This window comes from Danio aesculapii, chromosome 24 (assembly GCF_903798145.1).
Source record: "Danio aesculapii chromosome 24, fDanAes4.1, whole genome shotgun sequence".
In the NCBI taxonomy this organism is placed as follows: domain Eukaryota; kingdom Metazoa; phylum Chordata; class Actinopteri; order Cypriniformes; family Danionidae; genus Danio; species Danio aesculapii.
Window position 1 is genome coordinate 38,700,617 of NC_079458.1, and position 19,829 is coordinate 38,720,445.

Consider the following 19,829-nt stretch of genomic DNA (forward strand, 5'->3'; position numbering starts at 1 on the left):
TATATTTCTTTTACCCATGTTGAGCATAGAATGACCAGAGTTAGGCCCAATCCCAATTCTATTTCTGTACCCCTACCCCCTTCCCTTGGCCCTTAATAACCAGTGTGAAGGGGAAGGGCTTCAAATTTTACCCCTAAGAATTGGGACAGCACCTGCACACGTCAACATATGTCATCGCGATCTCATGCTTGATATGAGATCAGACGATCGCGACTGCTGTAGTTTTTGCAGTTGTGCTATGTTTTGGTATTTATCTTCAGGAAATCACTGAAGGCATATATTATGTTATCATAACCAGTGTTTCCTCAAGGATTTTTTCCAGCTGTGGCGGCAGACTCTGTTGAGCATTTTACACAGATTTGCCAACTACATGTGGCGTTATTTCATTGACAAATGTCGTGAGCGCAGTATTAATTCGAGATCGCATTCATGTAATAGCCTACGAGCATTTCAATCCCTGTGCTCGAGCGCCGATTTCCTCTGTTCGTGCACAAAACTTCTCGCGCTCCCTCAAATAAACGCTGCTGAAGTGCGATTTAGCGCGTTTATGTAACTGGTATGTCTCCAACATTTATTAGATTTGCTAGGAATAGTTATGAATGTCTTCAACAGACATACAGAGCGGCATTAATGCGTCCTAAAGTAAAGTGAAACGGCTATAAACTCCAGCAAGATAAAGTCATTGCATGCAGAACCACAGACCTTTGTCTATAAATAAAATATAATTATGGAAACTGTGTTCATCATAACTGAAAGCTACGCCGTGTTTGCTGGCCTCGCGCATCACGCACCTGTCAGTCAGTCAGTCAGTCTGTCAGCACGTCACCTTAAAGGGTTAAACAAAGAACACACAGCACTTCTTCGATTACAGAAGTTTGCGCTGTTATAATTTACTTACCTTTTAATACGTTTTGGTGCGATTATAACTCGCTATTTTAAAAAAACGACCGAATGTTTTGAATGAGAAGCTGTAATGTAGCCGTGGCAGGATGAATTTCGGTGTGGCGCCCCGCCATGGACGTATGAATGTAGCGGAAACCATGATAACGATCTGATGTGGCAATAAGATCGTAACCATACTGTGCATTTAACACAGTGGCCATATTCATCAATGTAAACACACCAAAGACATTAACATTATAGCAGACACTGTAAAAAGCTCATTCCTAGCCACTGGACTTTTCTGGCAGTATTCGAGTGTCATCGAGTGTCAGAATGTTGTGGGGTTGCTATACAGGGGTTGTTAGATGTTAGATGATTATAGATAGCCAAATTTAGCGGGGTTTTTTTTTATAAAAGCATGACGGTAAAACACGAACGCGGTTATGATTGTATTAAAGCATGTGCTTGTTTGTTGTAAAAATTCGTAATAATGACAAAAAATACTAATTTGTGAATCTCCTTTCTTCCGGGTGCTACTATCCTGCTAGGTTTACCTAAAATATTGACTAAACGGAACCCTTTTAGATCATAGTACAAGCTATAATCATTGATAAATAAATTCAAATGTATTCTGGGTATTCATAAAATACAGCAATTTTAATGTATTCATAACTTTTATGATGGGTTCCAAACAGTTCCTTCATTTTGTCACAACACAAAGTAGTGGGCTAGTTGCACAAGATGGCGCCGATGAGTTTAGGGAAGACTGAAAGCAAATCAGTGCACTGAGGTATGCAGGAATGTAGTGAGCATGTCCTCTCCTGTTGCTGATAAACTACTTTGTTTTTATTTTTATTTTGAACATGCTTATTTTTTTTTCCTTTATAGTTCTTTGCGATAGGGAAGTGATCACGCATACACTTTCGTCTCGGAAGCTCACTGGCGCCATCTTGTGCAACTAGCCCATTGAATTAACTTAATAGTTTGTGTAAATTTAAGTGGATTGAACATAAAACGATTGAGTTTCTACACAAAGTCTTAAAAATGAGACCCTGGGTGTTTCATGAATGATGTTGAATGTGTGTATGTCACACCAAGGTGAATCTCTGTCCTCTGGGTCATTCATTTGACCAATCCGATAACATCGTCCAGGACCACCAGTGTCTGATTGTATCACGCTGGGTCATCGTTCAGGGTTAAAGTCATTTCTTTAAAAAAAAAACACACCAAATACGACAGAATAGAGCTCCCAGATCTTTTTTCTCTCCCCTCTGAGTATCACTCCTTTCCCATTCTCTATCCCGTAGAGTTCTCCCGCTCTTTTGTTGAGCCTCAACTCAGAGTTCTCCGTTGATCAAGGTCAGGCTGGAAAACACTGTTAAAGTCCTTATAGACCCTTATAGACCAACTCCATTCATCTCCACTGCCCTCACCCAGCTCAGCCTGTTTTTCATCCTTAGTCAAGCAATTTTTTTTCCATCCCTTCATCATCTTCCCTGACCTCACATCATTATCCTCCATCTCCCCCTCCTGCGCTCCTCCAATCGGACACACAGAAGCCGCTCAGGGATAATGGCCCACCACTGACAGCAAAAGCAGAAAGTGTCCTCTTAATCTGTGGTTTCTTTACTGCAAGTGTTTATATGACAGGATTTCAAAATCAAATTGTAATATACACAGTAAAAAAGGAAAAAATTAATTAATTATTATATATTTTGAGAAAATATATAATATATTAATAAAAATATATATTATATAAAAATACATTTTATATATTAAATAAAAATTATATATATATATATATATATATATATATATATATATATATATATATATTATTTTAATATCTTAAAAACAAAATTAAAATATCAGAAAAAGATAAAAATAGATATAAATAGACTGAAGATAGTAATAGACAATGGTTAATACACACTAAGAAGTAAAGAAATAAAAGCTGTCACTGGGGTGGTATCTTTTCAAAATGTACACGTTTGTACCTTACAGGTGCACATTGGTTTTGTACTTGTAGGGTATACTTTTGTACCTTTAAGGTACTGTGAAGTACACAGTTGTCATTTTTAGGTATAAATATGTAACTTTATGGTACAAATGTGTATCTGATAAAAAGTGTAAAACCTTTTTGAAAAGGTACTGCCATAAGTGACAGCTTTTATACCTTTATTTCTGAGAGTGTGATGTTAATAAGTTAAAATACAGTTCAAAATTCTAAATTAATAAAATAAAAATTGTCAAATCAAATATTGTTTTAAAAGAACATATTGATAGACCTTGAAGTGGAATAACACAAATAGTAATATCCACAAAAATTCAATATAATATATTTTGAGAATACAAATATGTTTTAAAAATAAATTTCCAAAATTGCAATATGATAAAATAAAAAGACAAGGTTTTTGCCCAAACAAATATTGGCTAAAATAGAACATTGTAAAGCATTGTAGAACATTGTAAAAATTACCATATAACAAATTATAAATAATAATAGAGACCAGGTATTTTTCAAATCAAATATTTAAAAGAAAAGAGGGAGATTGAAAATAAAAATAAAAGAACGTAAATGAGATCAAATTCATTTATAGGCCTGTAATGCGACATTATAAAACATTTATTTATATATATATATATATATATATATATATATATATATATATATATATATGCAGTGTTGGGGAAAGGTACTTTGGAAATTAATGCATTACAATATAGAGTTAAATTGAAAAAAAAGCACTGGGTGTGCTTATATCACCCCAATATGACAGTCTATACACCATACATGCACATATGTCTGTCCAAACAACTTGAAAAGTAGATTTTTTACCATAGGTGCCCTTTAAGTAATGCATTACTTTACTCGTTACTTAGAAAAGTAATGTTGTTACGCAACTCGAGTTACTTGTAATGCGTTACCTCCAACACTGTGTGTGTATGTATGTATGTATGTATGTATGTATGTATATTAAATTAATTTAAAAAATGACATGGTATTTCTCAAACCATAATAGTAATTTCACAAGGAAAAGGGGTGTCATTATGTGTCTGATTATTGTGACGACGAACTGGATGAGGGAGAGTTATGATGGGTGTTATTATTGTTCAGAGGCAGTAAGGTATGCAGAGATGATTGAGTGGAGTGGATGTTTAATTAAGTTGATGAGTGCTTTAATTGAAGCCATAAATGGCATGGTTGTGAATATGATCCGTCATATTGCATTTTGAGTTTTATGTAGATGAACACATTACTTTAATGGGCCAGCATTTTACAGCGCTGGAGGGGGGTTTTGGGATGGAGCGATAGAGATGAAGGGTCTTCCCTGTTCACTTCTACAGCAGCCAGATGGAAAAGAATTAAAAGACGCTTTAATTCACAGCACTGCCTCCTGGGGAAATGAATATTGCAAGGCCGGGTCGTTTCTGTTTTTGCCAGAAACCGAGAGAGAGAGAGAATAGAAAATAATTTAGTCTGGATGAGCTGGAGATCCCACAAGCAGATTGAAGCTCAGGTAAACGGATCCATTCTATTCTTAAGGAGTGAGTGACCCGTGTTAATGGACTGCTGGAAAAGCTGAAACTATAATGGCTTATTAGACATGAATAGAGACGAGCCGAGAGAGAAGGAGATGAGGCTGCAATCATTACTGGCATGATAAAAAGACATTAATTAAGCCAAAGAACAATGGTGTAAAAATGAGCCGTTTAATATTGGTAAATGATTGCGCTTTTCACCGATTCATTAGATTACAGTCTGAGGTTAAAAACAAAATGTGTCTTCTGTCTGGTGAGACTCTGCGTTATTAAGTTAGCCTCCGTCTGTCTGTTTACAGAAAATTTGTCTGTATGTCAGTCAATCCATCCATTCATCCAAACAAAACGAAAAATAAATAAGAGACCACTTCAAAGTAATTATATAGAGAGAATATATATGAATATTATGAATGTTGGTTTATTAAAAAACCTAAATGGAAACTTTACTGAAGTCAATACCAAAACTTTTTTTCTCTGTTAACTGTCCAAAGACCACATGTTGCATTTGTAAGTAAGGAGGTAGGTAAGTAAGTAAAAGGGAGTAAGTAGGCTGGAAATAGAAGGAAGACAGGAAAGAAGGGAGGAAAAGTTATTAAGATGGAAAGTAAGTAAGGAAGGAAAAGGGAGTAAGTAAGATGGAGAAGGAAGGAAGGATGGAAGGAAAAGGGAGCAATTAAGATGGAAAAGGAATGAATGAATGAAGGAAGGAAGGAAGGAAGGAAGGAAGGAAGGAAGGAAGGAAGAAGGGAAGGAAGGAAGGAAAAGGGAGCAAGTAAGATGGAAAAGGAAGGAAGTAAAATGGAAAAGGAAGGAAGTTGGAAATAAAGAAGATGAAAAAGAAAGGATGATGGAAAAGGAAGAAGTTGGAAAATGAAGTAAGAAAGATGGGGAAGAAGGAAGGAAAAAGAAATTGGAAAAGGTAGTAAGGAAGGAAGATGGAAACAGAAGGAAGATGGAAAAGGAAGAAAAAGATAGAAAAGGATGGATAAGTAAAAGTATGGAAAAGGAAGGTAGTTGGAAAATTAAATAAGAAGAGAGGGGGAAAAAGGAAGGAAGGAGGAAAGGAAGATGGAAAATGTAGTAAAGAAAGAAGATGGAAACAAAAGTAAGGAAGTAGTAAAAGGAAGCAAGATGGAAAAAAGGGGAAGTAAGATGGAAAAGCAAGGAATATGAAAAGGGAAGTAAGATGGAAAAGAAGGGAGAAAAGGAAGAAGGGAAGGAAAAGAGGAAGGAAGAAAGAAAAGTAAGTAAGATGGAAAAGGAAGGACGTTTGAAAATTAAGTAAGAAAGGTGGGAAGGAAGGAAAAGGAAGGAAGATGGAAACGGAAGTAAGATAGAAAAGGAAGGAAAAGTAGGTAAGATGGAAAAGAAAGGAAGGAAGGAACTGATACCTCAGTTTACATTTTGTGAAAGGTAAAATATGTTAGTCCGGGTAAATTTTATTTATTTATTTTTCTTCTTTGCACGTTTCAGATGACAAATCCACTAGAGGGCACTGTCTACATGTTTGTGAATCAGAAATGTGTTACTCCGATTCACATCTATCTTGTACACTTCCTGATCAAGGATCAGCTAGACCGGTGAACCACTGAGCTAAACCCTTTCCTAAACCCAACCAACTGTTTTCAAAAGCAAACATAAGAGAAAAGTGCACTGTGACCATATAGATTTACCTTGATTTTACAATTTTTTACACTCTTTTGGTAAACTCGAGTGCTCTGCATTACAAGTACAGCACCATACAAAATGAGCTACAGAGCAAATTGAACACTCCTGAAAAGCACATAGGGAGATAGATAGATGAGAAAAACGTATTCCCTTACAAATCATAGGCACTGTTAAGCTGTTTTGTGGTATTTATTTGGTGTTGTGCGAAGAACTGCACAAAAGCAATCCTCTGTTCATCAATATTATGTCCCTGTAAATATCAGTAGTGTGAACAAAAGTTGGCATCATACCGCCCCATAGCATTCATTTAACCTAGAAACTGCTGTACATTTTACATCATGAGCTTAGAGTTTTGCTAACTCGTCTGAACTGTCCACAGGTGGAATGTGCTCGGTCTACAGGGGGCGCTGCTCAGCCATTTTGTGGAGCCGGTGTATCTGTACAGCCTGACGGTGGGCAGCCTGAGACACACAGGACACTTCTCCAGGATGATGAACCACAGGATGGAGAAATCCGGCCCTCTGCCCACCTGTTACCGCCGTAACCAGCCATTACTCAGTGGTATTTACCTTTCTTCATTAACGAAATGTTTCATAGAATCAATAGTGTGTATCGTCCCTGCAGACTGCTAGTGTAATCAGTCTTACTTGCACCACTCAGAGGAAGATTTGAACCAGCGCTAAACTGTATTTGAGGTAGGGCTGCGCAATATTGGGAAAAAAACTCACATTGTGATATTCTATTGGATATATATGAGCAATATGACACGAATGCAATATGGCTGGATATCAGCACTGGTGGGAGGAGTGCGTTGGCCCGAGGCCACAGGCAGAGTGCCTTAGTGTCCCCCCAGTGATGCAGCCATATCGCACTCCTATGATATTGCATTTATACAGCAGTTAGACAGCATAATTATGCATATAAAAAAGAAAATCAAATATAGAGAGCCTTAAAAACCCTTTGAGGAACTACTTTCTTCCGCCACTCACTCATCTGCAGCTGACGTCAGAACAGCAGAAAGCATTGCTCATTCACTCAGTCACTTTAGAGTTAGTATTTGAATGATTATAATGATTTGATCAGCTGTAGTTTGAAATTGTGCTGGGTTTTTCTCCCTAAGGAATTCTTATGCGGTCTCTGTCGCCATCTTGTGGCAGAACATCAACAGTCTTTGCTTTGCTGATGGCCGCCAACGTGATGAATCTTTGAAATTATACATATTTTTAAAAAGCACTATATAGTTCAATCTGAACAACTACATTCTCACAGTAAAAAAGTGTCAAAAGTACATTATGTTGTCCGACAGCAGCAATATTTGTTAAACTGTAGTGAGTTTATTTCTCTGCTGTCATGGGAGCAGAGTAATACACAAGGGTAAAGAGGCTGTACAAATGCTGATATTGCACGGCTATCAGCCAATCAGATTCGAGAACCAGACAGAACTGTTGAATAAATTGCAATATGAGCATAGTTAGACAAGCTGACTATTTGGAGAGAATTCCTACTTTTATATTAATTGGAATGATTTGTAGTTGTAGTGTAAATTGTTAAATGAAAAGAACTTCTCTGTGAGACTATTAGTGCTTTAACAGAGGCCAAATAGTAAAATAGTAACTTTTTGTAAACCTCACTCTCTATTGACTATTGAGTTATGCAAGATCCCAGTTATAAGAGCAATAAATAATAACTTGATTTCTAGTTGATCATTTGGGGAATGTGACAGAAGGTCGATTTTTCTGATGAATCATCTGTTGAATTCCATCCCAGTCATCATAAATACTGCAGAAGACCTACTGGAACCAACATGGACCCAAGATTCTTACAGAAATCAGTCAAGTTTGGTGGAGGGAAAATCATGGTTTGAGGTTACATTCAGTATGGGGGCGTGCGAGAGATCTGCAGAGTGGATGGCAACATCAACAGCCTGAGGTATCAAGACATTTGTGCTGCCCATTACATTACAAACCACAAGAGAGGGCAAATTCTTCAACAGGATAGCGCTTCTTCTCATACTTCAGCCTCCACATCAAAGTTCCTGAAAGCAAAGAAGGTCAAGGTGCTCCAGGATTGGCCAGCCCAGTCATCAGATTTGAACATTATTGAGCATGTCTGGGGAAAGACGAAGGAGGAGGCATTGAAGATGAATTTAAACAATCTTGATGAACTCTGGGAGTCCTGCAAGAAGGCTTTCTTTGCCATTCCAGATGACTTTATTAATCAGTGATTTGAGTCATTGCAGAGATGTATGGATGCAGTCCTCCAAGCTCATGATGGAGTCAAACACAATATTCATTCTGTTTCCAGTGCACCATGACTTCATTTCTTTTAAGTGACAAGACTTTTGTCTAAGCAAATCAGACCTTACTATCCTAATGAAATCATTAAAAAGTCAAGGCATGATCATATTTTATTTTGGTCAAATAAGTGTAATCTAGAGACTTTTGCCTTTCGTATAAGCCACTTCTGTTATCAATGATCAACTAGAAGTGAAATGATTATTTGTTGTTCATAAAACTTGGATAGGCGACAAGACTTTAGTCAGGTAGTGTAGCAACTCCAAGGTTGTGGGTTTGATTCCAGGGGAACACCCATATTAAAAACCATGTAAAGCTTGAATGCACTGTTAAACCTCTGACCAATGCTGTAGCAGACGTGACCTTAAGCACACAGAGGACACTCCGTCTCACTCTGTCACTTTGTTATACTGCTCTCCTGAGCCTCAGTATGGCAGACGCACTGCTCTATTGGATCTACCCATCCTCCAAATCAATCTCATCAAACACCTTATCACTGGGACAGAAGAGGAGAGAGATTCATTCAGTCTTCCTCTCACGCCCAGTGGGCTACACGTCTCCACCACGGCCCCTTTCACCCCCCATTGATGAGCTTCTCTTCCTTTGTCTGGCTTCTCTTGTTGGGGAAAATGGCCTGGTTATTTTAGGCATCGCCATCATAAAGGGAGCAGAGTTCCCAAGAAGCGGCCGAGATCTCTTATCATAAGGAAAGCAAATGACCCCTTCAGTCAGGAAGCTGAAGCTGGGCTGTCCACAATGCTCATACCTGCACAAAACACTCGGATGCTTTAGCACAGTATATATTACATTACAAAAGCCTGTCTGAAAAATATAAGCATAACATGAAGTAGATTAGCGACATTCTTGTGTAAAGCACACTGCATGATGGATAGACTATATCATTAGGGACAGTAAATGAAGACCGCTTTAGGGAAAATACAAATGACTGGTAATTCCTTCTAACTTTTCCTGAGACTCATTATTTGTTTATTATTCACTCATTATTTTGTCTGACTTAAAGCACAGGGGAGGTCATTAAAATGCATTTTACTATATGCAGGTTGCATTTTTATTATGCAAATTTTAGATTGAAGTTCCAAACAACTGTGTTTACAAATGCATGTATGGAAATACATGTATAATAAATGTGCAGACTATGAAGGAGCTTAAATGTTCAGAGTATTATAATTATGTACATATCCTGTACATGAGATGGACGTATTAGTTTTAAAGAAAAAATACTTTATTCTACATTAAGGAGGTCACAACCTCTTGAATGACACCATGTTGAGATAATCTAGACAATTTCTGTTAAGTTTATGAGATTGTAGTGTTACTTTAGCTTCAAGTAGGATTTGAAGCTACAGTGAAAGCGGCATTATGTCATGAACGTAGCATTTGTTAGTGGGCCTGATCTGAAGCTCCAGCAGTATGTGAAAATCTGTTTGCATTGAGCTTATGGATCCATAATTTGGTACAAAGGTATAAAATAAAATACATAAAAAGGCACAAAGAAAAGGCCATCTAATTTATCAGGCAGGAGCAACGAGGGCAGTAGTTCTAGGAACTATACTCTCATTCTGGTGTAATAATCAGGGAAATACGCTGCAGTACCAAGGCTATAACATTTACAAATTAGCAAAACATTATAATCAAACAAGAGAAAAAAACATTTCCTTACCCGATCACCCGTTGATGCTACTGGGCCCAGACATACTGCAACAAACAAATCGCGATCACAACAGTGATCAAACATTCAAACAAAAAGAGAAAAAAGGAAACCCCAAAACAATTAGGCAACTCGAGCGCCAAAAATAAAAATAAACACGCTCCTCACTCCACAAACAAACCTGAACGCATGATACGTTCACCACGCATCGTAAACAAAACCTCCGCCAAAAAATAATAAACTCTCCCTTTCATAAATGTCGCTGCACTAACGTCCGCATCAAAACACAAGCATACAATCGCACTTTTAATGTCGCGCCTAACTTCAAGGAACTCTGCCACTCCCTCGGAATAAGACTAACTAGTACAAAAACTCTATTTTACTATTTTACAAAAAACGGACAAGTAAACCCCTACGCAGCGCGCTCTCTTACAAACACACAGTCAGCATTACCCCGTGACCCGGAATCACCTGTATGCTGACTGCGTGACCAGGATTGAATGAGAGAGAGATAGAGAGAGCCAACCAAGGCGCTCTAAATAGCATTGAATCAGCTGACAGCTGTCATCCAATCACACAATCGCTCATACCATAATAAGGAAAAACCTAAATGTCAACCGTCACACAATTATATTAGGAAGCGAACTAACACCGTCCCTGTGCAAGCAAGTGGTCACGTTAGAAGTTACCTAGATGGTAACTATTTCCAGGTGCTGTGTAATAGGCATGGGCCGGTATAAGATTCTGACGGTGAGATAACCTTGGATAAAATATCACAGTTTCACGGTATTGTGATTACTGCTCTAAAATATATTCTTTTTAAATGTCTGGGTAAAAAACAACATTTTTTCCCCTTTAAACACAATTACTTTTTGAGAAACATCTATAATATTTTAAAGGAGTAAACATGTCCGGCTAAATACTTTAAATGAATCATTGACTTCTGCTGTCTTCATTAGTTTCTAAAACACAGATTTCTACACAATTTAAAACGGCATCTTTGAATATCTTTTCTGCTGGAGAAACTGTTGGCCTCCAAAACGTAAATAAAAAACCTTACACATACCTTAGGAACGGTATTACAGAAAATGTTGGTTTAAACTTTGGTTTTAAATCCTTGACTTTTCCAAACTGCGGTATACCTTAAAAACGGTTAGCGTCCCATTCCTACAGTGTAATATCATTGTTCCTGCTGCAGCCATGGTTCAGCAGAAAAGTTCTTTGACTATTACACAGGAAAGAGTATATGTAGTTCCTAGATATGTCTAGGAATATAGTTCCTAGACATATCAGCCTTGGAAATGGCAACTTTTAATTTTTCGTCTGTCTTAGTCCATGATTTAACTTAAAAGCTTTAAATAGGAAAATTATCAAAACTCTTTGGGTCACTTTTGACCGAGGTTCCGATTCATTGAATCAGATTCATTGATCTATGCCAGGGGTTCCCAATTTTTTCAGCTTGCGACCCCCAAAAAAACAACTGCAGTGACTCGTGAGCCCCAGTATCCGAGGTGGTTATAAACATACAAACATTGCACACAACGGTGCACACACACCAGTAGGAACCATATAAACAAGCTTATTGACAGTGTAACAACCATATATTGAACTATATATTGTATTATAGTCATTATTCAGTTGTTTAATTTAATATTAACCTCACCTAATGAGAATGATGGGCAATGTTTAAAGCACAAGACTTGCTTGGTTTAATTTTGGAGACGATCTATGGAGAGATACCTTAATTTTTAATGCATGTGAGTGCCGTAAAGGTTAAAAAAGTTTTACAAATCAATCTGCTGCAACTAACACTTTTGCTCTGTCATTAATCTAGCATAATAACCCAAGGGGTCGCAATCCAATAGAAAAAGAATTGAAAGGGTGATGGCTTTTTATTTGCATGTTGTTTATGTAATGATTAAACACAATTTTTTAAATCGTCGGCAGGTTATGGATAATACATGGTAATTCTAATAGTTTAATAACATATATGATATTTTTGGAAATCACCAAGCGACCCCCCCCCCCACCCCCCTCATTGTCTCGCGACAGCCCACGATTCCCGACCCCCACTTTGGGAACCACTGATCTATGCTAAGCTAAGATAAAGTGTCCCAGTTGAAATTGGCTGATTGGATTAAAATAATGGGACAACTTGACTGTTGAAGAGTTTTAAAATGAGCCTTTTTTTCCAAAATAAAAGTTGAGTGTTCCTTAAACCAAAGTGGATCCATTCTAAAAGGTCCATTCCTATGCATCAATCCCTCAAAGGGGTTAATCCAGAGGTGGGCAGACTCGGTCCTTGAGTGCCAGTGTCCTGCAGAGTTTTGCTCCAACACTAATCAAATACACCTGAACATGCTAAGCGGTATCTTCAGGATCACTAGAAAGCTATAGGCAGGTGTGTTTGATTATGGTTGGAGGTCAACTCCGCAGGACACCGGCCCTCCAGGACCAAGTTTGACAACCACTGGGTTAACCCTTGATCAGAGGGTTTACGGGACCAAATTAAGCATCATTCTGTGCAATAAATTAGACATGCTAAAGAATCGTGGGATCAAAAAAATGTCCATCAGCTTAACTTTTGCAATCCTTCATTGTGAAGGGCCATTTATAGGGCCACTATGGCAGCCATGATTAATCTCTTTACAAAGTGCCCTTTAGAGGCTGATTCATCCCATTTGTAACACACCACAAGACAACAACTAGCTTAAGCAGTAAGATTTAGTTTGTTCACCAACTAAACTAGTCAATTGAGCTGAAACTAGTCAAGATCTGACCAGCATAAACTAGAAAAGACCAGAATGTAAACACATGCAGTAGTGGTGAAGCTGTCATGACTAGATGGTGAACGTCCCACTGCAAAAGACTTGCAGGATTCACCCAAGTCTACACTTTATTAGCAAAAATGGGATTATAAGACATCACTGCGAATGTCCTTCAAATATGGGTCACACACTGATAGCGCTTTATCACTTTTAGAAGATACAAAGTGGCACTTAAGAGTAGCTGTATGTCAAATACAGCATCTTGCGTAAAATACTCCACATGATGGATAGACGACAACATTGTGACTGACAGTAAATGATGAAGCCCGCTCTAGGTAAAATACAAATTAAATGCTCTATTACAGACGTATAGGGATAAACGCAATGAGGAGTATGAAATGACACTGAATAAGTGAGCGAGGCTTTTGAGAAAGAAGCTGCGTTACGGCATAAAAGGATATGCACGTTATTAGAGCAGACAATTTACAGCACCTGCAAAGAGAATCTGAGATTTGCAGGGGGATTAAAGGAATATTTTATACCAAAAATGAAAATGCTGCTATCATTTACTGAACAAATATGACTTTCTATCTAACCTGAAAATAAAGACATGTTATAGGTATTCTGTGATAGGAGCTCCAGCAAATAGTAGTTAAAATTGAACATTTTTCCTCAAACAAAATTATTAAATGCTGAATATACTCAATAAAGACTCTCTGCATATCCTACAACCCGCTATACTGTATTAGGGATGCACCGAGACCATTTTTTTGGAACCGATCCGATCCCGATACCAAAATTCTGTGTATTGACCGATACAGATCTGATCCCGATACTGTGCATTTTTTTAAAAGCATAATACAGTTTCTATTGTTAATATATCTTCTTTAGTAAAAAATAACAGTCCTATAGGCCTACTGTATATGACAGACGACACAATCTAACTAAAAACATGATGCTTGCTGTAAACAAGGCTACATTATTTGAGCATTCGTTAAGACATTGACTTGTTGTGGTCCAGCTTATAATATGTTTTAATATTAAGATTTTTCTTTGAAATCTGTAATAAGCTACCACTATTGACCCTAATCAAAACACAAACTGGTCTGTTAAATAAAATGTTAGTATAAGTAAAATGACAGTGAAATATTCACAGATTTAGAGTAGCTTATATTAGGCTAAATCATTATCTGTAATGACAATACATATTGTGCCCGTCAGTTTCACTTTTATTAATTTAATCAACTACCTTGGCCACATTGAGCCAGGCTTTACAAACTATTCACAGCACTGAAAGTATTCCGCTCAGAAGAATAAACTCTGTCGGAAGGATGAGAGAACAGAAACCCTTAATACTACAGAATAATTTTACGGAGCAGCGCACATTTCGTCTGTGCAGCTGGTGCGTGTATGAAACGCTTGATGCATCACTGAGACTCATTGCGTGACCCTCCGGTATCTGCGGACACTTTTAAAACTGAGCAGCACAAAGGGAAGAAATCAGTGCGTTGAGGATCTGTCCAATGTATTTTTGAGCCTTTTTTTTTTATTAAAATTTTCAGGTAGGCCTACTTTGTGTGTAAATAGCAGGTAATAACCCTCTCTACTCCAGTGTTGCGAATGCGTTCTGCTGATCTACAGAAACAGCACATGATTTAAAAACCGCAATGAACTCCTTGTTTCAGGTCAAAATTAACCCATTTTATGCAAAACTAAATGCATTTCTCCACTGATTACTTACATTAACAGGAACAAATAGCCTTGGAGAAAGTTTTTCGAGTTTAAAACCGTGACATGCACAATTGTGAAAGACTGAAGAGTGATTGACAGGCACAGCGGCGGGAAGCGCTGAAGTGAACATGAATTTAACCACTTGAATATTCATCAGTACTTCACATTAAACTGTAGAATGGTTTCAGAACAATTGGGATATATTAGGTCTGCCTGACAACTTTAATGCGCTACCTTCATGGAGACAGATGTCATTTGCTTTTCATTTATACAAAAATATTACTGCAAAACCCAGTATTATTTAGATTAATATCCAATATTAAATAGATTGTAAACCTAACCATTTCGCTGGAGTGCAGTGAGTGCACTATTCTGTGCTTCTAAATGGCTGTATTTAAATTTCTGTCGTGTTTCATCTGGTGCAAACTGCCCAATTGCTTATCACTACGTATCACGTAGCGTGTTGTCAGGACACAGGATTACATTGTAACCTGCTCACCTAATGTTTACGTTTGTGATATTTATATTATTTGCTAATTAATAACCACCTCATGTAAAACTCTGAATCTGCGTCTCATTTCAGAGTCTGCTACTGTCCACTGGAGGTTTTATTTTGCTCTCGAACACATACTTTGAGAGTCTTCATGACTAAATGAATGAAATACGCTGTTTTCCACCAAGGCAACCCGGAGCACTGAAATTTAATTGGCTAAACTGGCATTGGGCGGGTTAAATGACCAAAACAAAGATAGACGTTCCAGCATGTAACGCACATTTTCAAAGCAGAATATCTGACTTCAGCATTGTTTTTCAGATAAACAAAAATGTTCACCTAGCATGTTTCTTAAATATCTGCAAACATATTATGGTATTGTTATGCTTTAGAAGAGCCAACGTACATACAGCACCTTTAAGCATTCACAAGTCCGCAGCTTAGTTCATGGGCATGCCATAATATTCTCCACTTTAAGAAAGAAAGAATACCATGCTAATTGGTGTAGCGATGCAGCAACGATTGAAGAGCCCGAGAGATCCTTTGTGCCTGGAACCAGTGTTTACTTCAAAGATAGCACAGACGACACACAGACATGCTCGCCTGCTAATGAAACACTTCAGCAATCACATGCTAAATAGAACCTCCCTCGAGTGCTCTTTCTTTCCCACCAAGTCTCCCTATCTTTTCTCACACACAGGCCTGAGCAACAGTGACTGCAGGCAGCAGGGGAAGTCTGTGTGTTACAGTGTCAATTGGACGGCAGGTGACGCTCAAATGGAGGTGCTCAACGCATCTACCGGGAAGAGGAAGGACTCCGGGCTCCGTCCAGACTTTGCAAGCATGCACTTTTTGCACGTTGGGTCAGACTGTATCGCAAGGTGAGCTCACTTGTGAATAGTAAGTTTATTCAACTCTATAGGCATTCTTTAATGATCCTAATTATTAAATGATTGTTTACAATGTAACAAGGGAAGCGGTCATTGTTCTCTTAAGGCCACAGTATACTGTTTTCGAACACTCCAACACCTCTGTGCTGCAGTAGGTGGGATTGTAAATGTGTAATGTACCTCTAAACACAACAATGGTGGCTGAGAGAGCAGAACAGCTTCATAAACATCTCCACGAGAAGCGCCAAAGCGGCATGCTACTTCTTTACATTGTTTTGTGTGCACAGCTTCATAGAAAAAGATGTCTGTGACCCCTTCTTTCTGCGAGCATGTGTACTAGCTCTGCTACTCAACCCTTCAGTGTATTCATCTGGCTAGTGTTTGTTGTTTTAGAAGTTGTTCTCCTGTCTGACCCCCATGGATTGAGATAAGAATTGCCCAAAAATCACATTTCAATGAAGGTGGAGTTACAGAACACACTCACTGAATGGGTAATTGGCACAGAGCAATGGTAGCTCAAAGGTATTTAGGAGCCAAAAAAACTCAAGCAAGTTTGCATTCTTAAGCGGTTTCGAACTCATGAGAAAAATGATTTGAGTTCTTCAATTTCATATGAAGTATACCAGGGCCTTTAAGGTGAGAATCACCATCAATATACTCTGTGCTTAATTTGTTAATAGATAATTTCCACACAAAACCAGGAAATAAAAGTTACCGTGACCGATGTCCACCAAACAATTTCAGTTTCTCGGAACATGATGTTAAGCAGTTATAGTGGAGAAAAAGCATCAAATTTTATAACGGTCTTTAATTATTTTGTGCAATAGAACGTTATAGGTCAGCTATAGGTAAAACAAAAAAAAAACTAACAAACACGTAGCTACAAACGAATGAAACAATCAAATGAAACATCACTATTCCGTTTACTAACACCACTGACATTCAGTTCACTTCACTATAACGTGCCAAGCGAAAATGACTTTGTCTAATCTTCAAGAAGACCCCATAGTTCCTCTTCCGTCATGTTTTATGGCTGACTTGAGATTGCTTTGATTTTGTCTACCGCTATCCTGATTCAGGGGCAGTTTCATCTTCATGAGATCTCTTTTGATCAGGCTCGATATCGGATTTACTCAAAAAAAAAAATTACGAAAAAAATACATACATACATACATACATACATATATACATATACACATATATATATATATATATACATATATACATATATATACATATACATATATATACATATATATATACATACACATATATACATACACATATACATATACACATATACATATACACATATATATATACACATATACATATACATATATATATATACATATATATATATATATATATATATATATATATATATATATATATATATATATATATATATATATACACACATATACATATATATATATATATATACACACATATACATATATATATATATATATACATATACATATACATATACACATATACATATACACATATACATATACATATACACATATACATATACACATATACATATACATATACACATATACATATACACATATACATATACACATATACATATACACATATACATATACACATATACATATACATATACACATATACATATACATATACACATATATATATATATATATATATATATATATATATATATATATATATATATATATATATATATATATATATATATATACACATACATACATACATACATACATATATATATATATATACATATATATATATATGCTTGACTGCTTCTGGCATTTTGAAAATACAAATATTATTTACGTAGGCCCCTATGCCATTATTTATTTTCGCTGCTCACTGCGCATGAAACAATAATCACCAACCAATGAGAGTGATTGTAAACGTAAGAAAGCTGATTGGTTGAAAGTGACGTGTGTACGCGCACACAATCCACACAACAGCTTTGCTCGCTGCTTTTTACTTGGACTCATTCACATTTTCTCACTCTCGCACATGCAGGTATTCACCACGCAAAAGTTAATGCCTGATCAGTTAAAATAAATACCGGAACGCAAAACACGAATATCTGACATTTCCCGGAACAGGATCCGGCAAGATCTGGCTCAAATTAGGCACTGGATATACCTGACATTGAAACCCACTTTTGACACTTGTTGACACTTTACAGGCCCCCCAAAACCCCCTCAGAATAAGAGGACTAAGAAAAATTGAAAAAGAAAGAAAGTTGGAGTCTCATGCCAAATCTCATATCCACAGAGACAGACATAAGTACAATATTGAAAACAGCAACACTAGCCACTTGAGTACAGCGCAGAGTTGAATAGCAGAGCTGATAGAGATGTATCCGCACCTGTATGATTGTTTGCGAAGAGATTTTAAACTCTCAGAGGGGGGTCACACACCGGACAAGAAGCAGGGATGTTGTAGTGTTTGAAGCCGGTATAGCATCACTCAGCCTTTTCAAACTGCTTTTGCCATTACACGAAAAACAAAAAATGAACTTTGTTTAAAGTATACCAAGCCTATAGAGTTCACTGTCTTTACAAGCAGTTTGAGGAGTCTTGATCTTGAGTCTTTAGTTACCAGCTCACATCCTTCCCAGGTCACTGTAACAAACTAGAATGAATAACTCTGTTTTTATTAACCACAACAGACAGCTCCATTTGTTATGAGAAGAAGAAAAAAGTCTTGGGCAAAATTAGGCCCTCATCATGTAAATGTATGGGAGAGATGCCGGCTGCTCTACCAAATGCTGGCAGTTAAAGTCTAATGACTGTGGAAATGGTAATCATCTTGAAAAGCACTTGAGCGGCCTCCCATGGCAAACGCTCAGCGCTCGCAGTCAGGGACGCAAGAGCACACACGCTAATCTCCAAAGAAACTTTTCTTTTCTCCGAGCCCCTTCACTCGCCGCGCCCCTTTTTGCTCGCACTGTTTTTTATTCTTGTGTGTGAGTGTGCGGCAAAGAAATGCACAAAAGCATGGAGAATGTTCAATTGCTTGTGAAATTTAAATGGAGAGATTACACAGCTGCTCAAACGCCACGTTTGTGCCGGCTCATTCGTTTTGTTTTGCACTCTCACCATCTCTTCTGTCTGTCTCATCCCTCTTTCCTTCATTCTTTTTCTCTCCGTAGCTGGTGGTCCGTGGGGCGAGTGGTACACTGCTGTACTGCGAAGCGAAGCAGGCGGCCGGCACCTACCAGACTGTGAAGCTGCAGTGGTTGAAGGGTCTACAGGAAGCAGGTTTAGGGACCTGGGTCAGAAAACCTCCCGAGCAGGAAACCTTCACTCTGACTGTATGAATGCAGGCCTGACCTCAGGCTTTATCATCCCCTCTTCACCAAAACCACCTTCACCTGCCAACCAGTTGCCACAGAAGATCTTTCACACTCCTGAAGTCAACACCATCCCACTGCCAAAAAAAAGCTTCATGGAGAGATGACAAAAGTTGAGACTAGGGAGTAAACCTTGTTCTGTCAAAATCTTGCAAAATTTGGATTTGTTTCCATTAAGTCATAGGTCTCAAACTGGATTCCTGGAGGGCCGCAGCTCTGCACAGTTTTGCTTCAACCCTATCAAACACAGCTGATCCAAATAATTGAGGTGTTGAAAAGAGTCATGAACACCTTCATTATTTGGATCAGCTGTATTTGATAAGGTTAGAACTAAACTGTTTAGAGCTGTGGCCCTCCAGGAATTGAGTTTGATACCTATGCAATAAGTGTTACACACGGCAGCCTTTCCCACATTTAAGAATGCAGATAGGACAAGTCAGCATACTAATTATTTGCAAAGGTGTAATCAAAGTATACTTCAGCTTCTATGTGCATACAGAAGATATGTACTAGAGTAT

General features: G+C 37.7%; 1 protein-coding gene across 1 annotated transcript in view; it reads left to right on the forward strand.

Annotated features, from left to right (window-relative positions):
* Nucleotides 1-19,487, forward strand: part of adarb2 (adenosine deaminase RNA specific B2 (inactive)) — a 98,566-nt gene extending 79,079 nt beyond the window's left edge. The window contains 4 exon segments of the mRNA XM_056450655.1: nucleotides 6,473-6,654; nucleotides 15,749-15,868; nucleotides 15,871-15,929; nucleotides 19,111-19,487. Of these exon segments, the coding sequence (XP_056306630.1) occupies nucleotides 6,473-6,654; nucleotides 15,749-15,868; nucleotides 15,871-15,929; nucleotides 19,111-19,278 (529 nt within the window). The 3' untranslated portion in view covers nucleotides 19,279-19,487.
* The last annotated feature ends 342 nt before the right edge of the window (nucleotides 19,488-19,829 follow it).